This window comes from Rhineura floridana, chromosome 15, assembly GCF_030035675.1.
Source record: "Rhineura floridana isolate rRhiFlo1 chromosome 15, rRhiFlo1.hap2, whole genome shotgun sequence".
Classification (NCBI taxonomy): domain Eukaryota; kingdom Metazoa; phylum Chordata; class Lepidosauria; order Squamata; family Rhineuridae; genus Rhineura; species Rhineura floridana.
In genome coordinates this window covers 13,798,128-13,807,076 of record NC_084494.1, presented here as the reverse complement: position 1 = coordinate 13,807,076, position 8,949 = coordinate 13,798,128, and the positions used below count along the sequence as shown (strand labels likewise).

Here is an 8,949-nt window from a genome sequence, read left to right as displayed (position 1 = left end):
GTTTAGAAAAGGATCCAATAGCAGGTGATGGGCAAAAGCACCTGACTGAGACCCTGAAGAAATGCTGCCAGTCAAAGAAGACAATACTGGGTTGGATGGACAAATAGCCTGACATGGTAGAAGGCCGCTTCCTATGAAAGACAGATTTTGCGCCCAGCACATGTGCACCAAAATCCATTCCCATCTTAAATGTTCAACCGGTGAATTAAACCAACGGGAACACAGGAAGTTGCCAGTTTTACATGTTCACTGTGGGAATCTGTTTCCACGTCTTTTGAGTCTTTCCCGTAAGAACACAAGACGGCCCCTGCTACATAATACCAAAAGCCCATCTCATCCAGTATCCCATTTTCTACAGTGGCAAACAAGATAGAAAACTGCCTTATACCAAATCAAACTATTGGTCCGTTTGGCTCAATACTGTCTACACTGACTGGCAGTGGCTCTTCAGGATTTCAGAAGAGGGGACATTGCCAGCCCTATCTAGAAATGCCAGGGATTGAACCTGGGACCTTCTGCATGCAGAGCAGATCCTCTACCCCTGAGCTACAGCCCATTCCCAACAGCTTTCACTGCCCACCAGCAACAGGCAGCATTCACAGTGGACAGTCCTGTGCATGCCCTTTGCTGTTTAGACTCATATACTTTTACCAGTAAAGACATTCTCTGAGCATGGATCCTTCTGCAGCCAAAATTTAGGGTTGCTGATCCTATGCTGTGGAACATTCTTCCAGAAGAGATTCGACAAGCATCCTCACTTTCAACTTTAAGGCGTCTCTTAAAGATTTTTGTGTGTGTGCTGACTCTATACTCTTATCTATACCAGCAAGCACCATCACAAAAAAGTGTGTTGCGATTTTTATCGTATTGTTCTTTTTATTGCATTGAATTTTGCTTGGTATGCTTTTGTACTGTTATCTTTATTCCGTATATGTTTTTGAAATTTTCTTTTTCTTTTTTGTAAGTTGCTTTTAGTTCCATTTTGGGGAAAAAGCAATTAATAAATATCATTAATAAATAATAATAAACAGATTAATTTAAAAAGTAAATAAATAAAACTGCACCACCCATCAGCAGGCTCAAGGGAAACTAGAGGTTTATAGAAGTACGATGTGCCTATCAATTTAGCATTCATGATCAGCTGCTGGAGTAAAGAAACCTCATACTTTAGGAACAAAGGGAATTGCCTTACGGCAAGCCAGACCATTGGTCCATGCAGCTCAGTATTGTTTTCAGCAGCTCTCTAGGATTTAGGACAAAGGTTTTCCTCCTTTACCTGGAGGATGGAAGCTGGGATATTATGCATGCAAAGCAGACACACTTTTCTATCCACTATGGCTGAGTATACACCATACATTTAAAGCACATAACTCCCCCCAAAGAATCTTGGGACCTGTGGCTTGTTAAGGGTGCTGGGAATGATCGCTCTATGAGGGGGTAAATTACAGTTCCCAGGATTCTTTGGGGGAAGCTGTGTGCTTTAAATATATGGTATTTATGCAGCCTATGTTTATGTTCTCAGAAGATGGTGCAGGGAATAGGAGGTAAAGGGGGACACCTACAGGATGAACGCATAAACACCAGTTGCATTAGGAGCCTTCCCAATTCTGCTGTTCAAATCATGCCGGATATCCCACCTGTAAGTCTGACTGTGTCCTGGCTGAGCCAACAGTTTCCTTCAAACTGCAGATGCTTGTCCTTTCACCTCAAATTGTTCAGGCCAATCTGATGAGTTTCCCACATCTGAAGCTCAAATTCAAAAGCTAGTATACAGATGTAGGAAGACAGGGAAACTGCTATATATACCAAGGCCCCATCCGCACTGTACATTTAAAGCAGTATTATACCCCTTTAAAACAATCATGGCTTCCCCCATCTGGGAACTGCAGTCCCAAGCGTTGTTGGGAGTCTCCTATTGCCCTCACAGAGTTACAATTCCAAGAATTCCCCAGGAAGAGAGATTGACTGTTAAACCATGCTAGTAACTGCAGCTCTGCAAGAGGAATAGAGCTCTCCTAACAATTCCCAGCACCTTTGGGAAAGTAAAGGAGGGAGAGCCATGATTGTTTAAATTTATAAATTTATTTATTTATTGTATTTATATACTGCCCCATAGCCGAAGCTCTCTGGGCAGTTTACAGTAACTAAAAACATTAAAAAACAATATACAAATTTAAAACATCTTTTAAAAACAACTTAAAACACAATTTAAAAAATTTAAACAATTTAAAAACACATGCTAAAATGCCTGGGAGAAAAGGAAAGTCTTGACCTGGCGCCAAAAAAATAACAGTGTTGGCGCCAGGCACACCTCGTCAGGAAGATCATTCCATAATTTGGGGACCACCACAGAGAAGGCCCTCTCCCTTGTTGCCATCCTCCGAGCTTCCCTTGGAGGAGGCACCTGGAGGAGGGCCTTTGATGTTGAGCGTAGTGTACAGGTGGGTTCGTATCAGGAGAGGCGGTATTGTGGTCCCAAGCCGTGTAAGGCTTTATAGGTTTAAAGTGATGATGCAGCTTTAAATGTATAGTGCAGATGGGATCCAAGTCAGACCCTGGGTTCACTTAGCACAGCCTTGCCTATACCAGCCTTCCCCAATGGGGTGGGCTCCAGATGTTGCTGGACTCTGACTTCCATCAGCCCCAGTCAGCACAGCCAAGGGGATGATGGGAATTGGAGCCCAGCAACATCTCGAGGAGATGGCTGCTTTACTCTGGCTAGTAGCAGCTATCCAGGGTTTCAGGCAGGCGTCTTCCCAGCCCAGGATTAAACCCTGGACCTTCTGAATGCAAAGCATGTGCTCTACCTATGGGCTGTATAGCTCTTCCCCCACAAACACAGCCAACCTCGCAAATTCACACAAGTTTCCTCGTTAAGAATCTGCCAAGATCACCTTAAGTGAAAAATATAAACTTTATTCTTTAAAACAGCTGCCAGCAGTTTGCCGGTATACCTGTAAAAGATATTTCAGAAAAGTGAAAAGGTAAGCATATTACAATATATCAGAGATTCCAGGTGTCTGTACAAAAAGCCAAATCAATGTCCTGCCCATACTGGAAATTTGTGCCCTCACCCACCCCGGTGCAATAAAACAGGTTCACTTTAAAAAAAATAAAAATATTTTGCTTGGAATAAAATTTTCAGATACGTTCAAAAGGATAAGGGACTTGACTGTATCTAAGCAATTGTGGTCTCACATACAGCAAAACGCCTTCCTTCAGCCACAGAACAGCCATTTGTTTTTAGCATAAAGAGTTGATTTAGCATTACCTCTTTACCAAGGAACATTCAGATTAAAGTAACATTTCGTGGGAAAGGAAAAGACTATCTTTGTATGTCGTAGGGGATGATTGCTAACCAAGGTTCCACAAGGCCCCCAGAATGTAGATGCTTCATGCACAAGGGAATGAAGTCAGCCCTGGGCTCTCAAGTGTGGCCCCCATTGTGTGTAGAATTTTTAGTATGAATTAAAACACTTGTGTACATTTAGGCACAGGTAAGGCCTAGAATGGCCATCTTTCTACACTGGTTGCTGTAGCTATGCCTTTATTGCTGCTAATGCCTGCACATCAAGGACAGCAACAGGCTAGACCAATTTTTTTGTGGCTCGTGAGCATTTGTACACCTCCACCTATGTAATCCATCCCCATTGATTTGCGAGATTGATCATATAAGCAGAACCAATTTCTGTAGAAATGCATGTGGGCTCAGAGTTTGCAGTAAGGACTTTACAGAAGTGGGGAACCTGTGGTCCAGCCTTTCCCAACCTTTGGGGTCCTCAGATGTTGCTAGACTACAGTTCCTATAATTCCTGGCCATTGGTCATGCTGGCTGGGGCTGATGGGAGTTGGAATCCAGCAACATTTGGGGACCCAAAGGTTGGGAAACGGTGCTCTAGTCTTTTGTTACAGAAGCCCTGAGCATTAGCCAGGCTGGCTGGGGCTCATGGGAGTTGCGAGTCCCACAGTATTGCCTTTATGGAGGTTGGGAACCTGAGGCTCACTGTCATATCATTCCCTACAGAGATCGCACACGTTCCTTCATGTGTGAATCAAACAAGTGCTGCAATGTCACAAACCCTCTGCACTTCTTGATACAACTGTTCAATCTATGCTGTTGTTACACAAGGTTCTGCCTGCTGAACAAAAGCATCTTTTTTTAAAAGGCATCACTTTATATAAATTATGTAGTTGTAGCTGAAACATGAGTCCAAGTGGCATCCTCCCCGCACCATTAACCTTGAGGGCAACCTATGGGAAAGTTCTCCTGTAGCAGCCTCACTGAAATGAACAGGAGTTGCAGAATGAAGCTTGCTCAGAAAAACTTTTGGGATGAATGTGCCACAAGGGCCAGATCCGCTGGTTCCTGCTCCGCTGCCTTTACCAGTAGTCCAAACCTGCAGGCTGTGACAGCAGCTGCACCTTCTCTTATGGCACAACCATCCCGGGCCAGCTAAAATACCTGCATGGAACAGCAGACATACATTTGCAGGTCCTGGAACTGACTTCAGTCATGCTGGAAAAAAGTGTCCTGAATAAATTTAGGACCGGTGCGTGTGTGAAGCAATCTAGAAATATAGGAAGCTGCCTTATACTGAGTCAGACCATTGGTCCATCTAGCTCAGTATTGTCTATGCTGATTGGCACAGGCTCTCCTGGATTTTTCTCTGCCCTACCTGGAGATGCCAGAGTTTGAACCTGGGACCTTCTGCAGGGAAGGCAAATGCTCTGCCACTGAGCTTCGGCCCGTCCCCTTCATACAGAGCTCATCCGAAGTTGAACCCAGGACCTCTGTGTCCTTTCAGATATTGCTGGACTACAATTCTCATCTTCCGTGATCACTGGCCATGCTGGCTGGAACTGATGGGAGTCCAACAACATGTGGAGGGCCATAGATTGCCTCACCCTTGGTTTAGGCAAAGGAATAATTCCCGGAATGTTCCATCTCAAGTTAAAGAGATCCTGGAAGGACAACTAGAATGGGAACTGAAATCCCCTTTGGCTCTAGCAGCCCATCCCGTACGCCATTTTGGGAGTCAGGCTAATGTGATCACTGGCTCTTGTGGTACAGGAGGAACTGTGGCAAGATGCTTAAAGTACCTACGAGCACATCTCATAAAAGACTGCAGCAATTCCCATCATAGTGACTCCATTTAAGGGCTTGTTGCAGTCCAGCAGAGCTGTTCTCGCACACTTGTGGTTCGCGTACAACATGTTCACAAGTCTGAGGATGATCTTTTGTGGGGTAACGTGTGAGAATTCGTCCTACATCTGTTAGTTAGGATGCTGGAAGCAGAATGTGTGAAATTTTATTAAGAATGCATGTACATAAATATCAGTTTTGTAAGAAACTGGCAAAATCACTAACCCCTCAGTGTTCTGCAGGTAAGCTAGTTCCTAAGCTATACATAGTAGGTACTCACATGTATTAGATTTACAAGTTCCCTTCGCTCCAACCTGAGAAGGGTAACACAAACTAAACTTGGGGCCTCTCTGTCTTCCAGAGAGTCAGTCTGTACATACCAATGAATGCTACTAATTTTACAGGTTAAACAAAGGCCAGTGAATGGGAAGTCCTTTCAAATTTTCATTGCATTTTTGTTTCCCATTTGAAGTCAGACACACACACCCAATCTCTTGATTCATTCAAGAAGAAAACTGAATGCTTTCACCCATATGGGCTGCTAAAGTTACCCAAATTATAACTTGTAAACACAAATTATGCACCCTAACTTGTGGGGAGTAATTGCTTCTACAACACAAAAAATGTGTAACTGATCACACAAGGCAGCATATTTATATACATCAATATTTAGGAGGGAGATAAGGCTTCTCTCTGAAATATATTTCCAAAGGACTTCTACATTCCAACTTAACAGAATCAAGAGCAGATGATTTAACCACTTTCTGTATTTCAAATCTTAAAAGTTTCCTCCAACAGTGCAAAGACATAATCAGCACTGAAGGATAAAGGTTACCCTGCGTTATTTACAGTATAGTTTTTTTAAAGTTGGCAGGCTGCTTCCTCCCTTTTGATTGAAACAGTTGGGAGGTGCCAACTTAATTACTTTCCCAAATCATTAAAGGTAAATTTTCAATTAATCATCATAATTCACCAAGCATCTGTTCTGGACTAACTGGATTTAGTAACCACATGGGGAAATAGCAGTTAGGTAAGATTAGTATGTGAACAGTCACCTGGCAAAAATTTGGACTAATGGCCCCACCTCTGACCATCTTTTTACTTGCATCCCATTGAGCCCTTCGTGCTGGGATCTAAAGTTCCAATCTGAAGGATTTCATTTGCCAGGAAAAAACGACAACTGGAAGGTAAACAAGTGTGGGGATTAGCAAGGCAAACACCCACTGCTTATGAGTCCTCCATGCCATAAGATACAATTCTGCTATTTCCAATGTACATACAAAGTCAGCCAACTTACTACAAGGTGGTGTGGGCAAGATCAGCAAAAAGGATCTGGATTTCCGTCCTATAAAATTAAACTAAGAGGTAGCAAACATGCTATAAAAGGTTTTACCTTTGAGAGTTTTGTGTCAAAGCTTTGGGGCCACACACTTAGCAGCAGCATAAACATAATACTGGGCACTTGAGATCTAGCAAAGAGCAAAAAGGCACCCTGAAGCCATGGATAACCAATACAAAGCTATTACTGAAACCAGGTTTCTACTTATTTGATTAAGAGATCACAACAGAAGTAGGATGCTTACACACACACACAAAACAAAAAACCTAAGGCTCTTAACACCAAGTCTCTTACAAAAATGAAATGCTGTACAAAAAGGTTTCCTAATCCTCTTCTGTACTCTCACTTATGTGGAGTAGGTCAGGCTGCAATGCCACACAGGTACTTAGGAATAAGCCAGGCTGAACTCAGTGGGACTTGCTTCTGAACAAGTATGCACAGGATTGGGCACAAACCTTTAAGGAATATCACTTCCTGACAAAGCCAGTTAACAGGTGTCTTTACGCTTCTGTGAAAAAACCCACAAATGTCCCCTTCATTGTAAAAGTTGCAAAAGCTATGCTGGAAAGATTAGTATTTGTTGAGCAGTCTTTAATGTAATTTAAAATAAATAGAAGGCTACTCTATGCCTCAAATCCTCGCCTTTCTTTTTATTAAAGAAAACCCAAGTCCATGACACAGAATTTGTTTCCTTGATGGTGTTACAGAAAAAACACAAATCTGATTTTAAACGTGTTGATTGTAGAGTGAGAAAATTATAGATCAGGTACCTAATGCAGAAATCAGGTATGTCATAAAGAAGGGAGAAAGATGTAAAAAGAGGGGCTGAAAAGTCCACACTTTTTACCAAGGCGAGAATCACTGATATGGAATTATGCACATAAGGCAAAGACGTTGGTATCTGAAGGCCACTTGCATATATTTAATTTTAAAAAAAAAATTTTTTTGGAAGTGTCTGATATACAAAGTGAGAAGGAAGCATCCCTGGCACCGACAGCTGCATTTCTAGCTAACAACTTTAAAAAAGCACTGTGTCCAGTAGAAACTTCAGGCTTATCTAGGCTGTTTAATAGCTCAGGTTTTGAACAATTAGTTCCTTAAGAAATAAATCCTGCATACTGACAAGTTTTAGTGCCTTAATAAAATGCAACTTGCTGTTATAGCCTTGAACAAGCATTTCATCACAACTACCAGACTCTGATATTTATGGTGACACTTATGTCTCCAATAAAGTTTTCTGGCTTTTTGATCTAATCATGTGGAGGACTACAGGAGAATGTGCAAAATGCTGTGCAATGCATCTCTCCCCCCCCCTCCAAGAACAGTTTATTTGGCTCCTAATGTTTGTGGGTAACAGTTTTTAGTGCTTGAGTTTGTTCAAATGTGCCTTTTCCTGCATGAACAAAACCCTGCAAGCAAGCTTGCTCAAGACTCTTACACGTCGTTCTTTTCGGCAAGGCCATAAGAGCTGTCAGTGCACTGTTCCAACAGACCAGCAGAAACGGTGTTTCAGGAGAGCTCTTGTATGCAACGAGATCCCCAAAATACGTAAATGATCCTTGAACCACATCAAGAAGTGCTCCCCAGACAAATCTGAAAACCCCAGTTGGAGATTTAAGGGCTCCTTTATATATGATCAGCAGAATCAAGCGGTAAACAACTTTCCTTAGGCTGAACTGCCTACTTTTGGAGGAGGTTGTAAATCCTCCCCCAATGAAGAGAACTCCCTGTACATCAAAATACTGTATTGGAGAAGGGTAGGCTGAACTCAGCTTCCTAGCAAGCCAAGTGTGTGTGCACATAAAAGAGAGAGAGGATGTGTCTTCTAATAGGGAAAGAGTGTTCAAACCTGTGCCTCACTCCCACCACCAAATCCAGGAAAAAGATTTACCGTTTGGTTCTTCTGCCTGTGTAAGGCGGCTCACAAGACTAAACTGGACCCTGGACCTGCAGACCATGGTAGTAAGCAGGGCTCTCACCCAGCACGTTCTGGGCCAGGTTCCAGAATTGCTTCATGGCAACATTAAACGCTGTGCTTGCCTTGCTCATCAGAGGAGGCAGAAGAAGCAAGCGACGTAACATTGATTTGCATTTTTTTTAAAAAAAATTTACCTGGTCCCTGAACTACCCAACGTAACACTGAATAACTGCAAGGACATGCAAAGTAAATCGCTATCTTAAAAAGACAAAAAAGGAGCAGTCTGTTAAAACAAGTGCTTCATTATGAAATGTGTGTGAAATGCTGCTTATTTGGTGAGTCTCTTAGCTACGTCGCTGTAGGCGATTTCAATCTCTTTGTCTCCAGGACAAGTGTTGGTGAATTCGTCTCGGCCGTAGGCATTTGACAGATATCTCCAGATCCCAGTCATTGTCTTGGGAATATCAAAGTTGTGATACTTTTTGGCCACAACCTAGAAGCAAAGAAAAGGGAAAATTGTTCAGGAGAGATGGGACCAGCCCAGAATTG

The 8,949-nt window shown here is 42.6% G+C and overlaps 1 protein-coding gene across 1 annotated transcript in view; it reads right to left on the bottom strand.

Annotated features, from left to right (window-relative positions):
* Positions 1-5,293: 5,293 nt before the first annotated feature.
* The window catches only part of CLIC4 (chloride intracellular channel 4), an 83,645-nt gene continuing 79,989 nt past the window's right edge, over positions 5,294-8,949 (bottom strand). Inside the window, exon 6 of the mRNA XM_061596309.1 lies at positions 5,294-8,893. Coding sequence (XP_061452293.1) covers positions 8,729-8,893 — 165 coding nt within the window. The 3' untranslated portion in view covers positions 5,294-8,728. The remainder of the gene's footprint in view (positions 8,894-8,949) is intronic.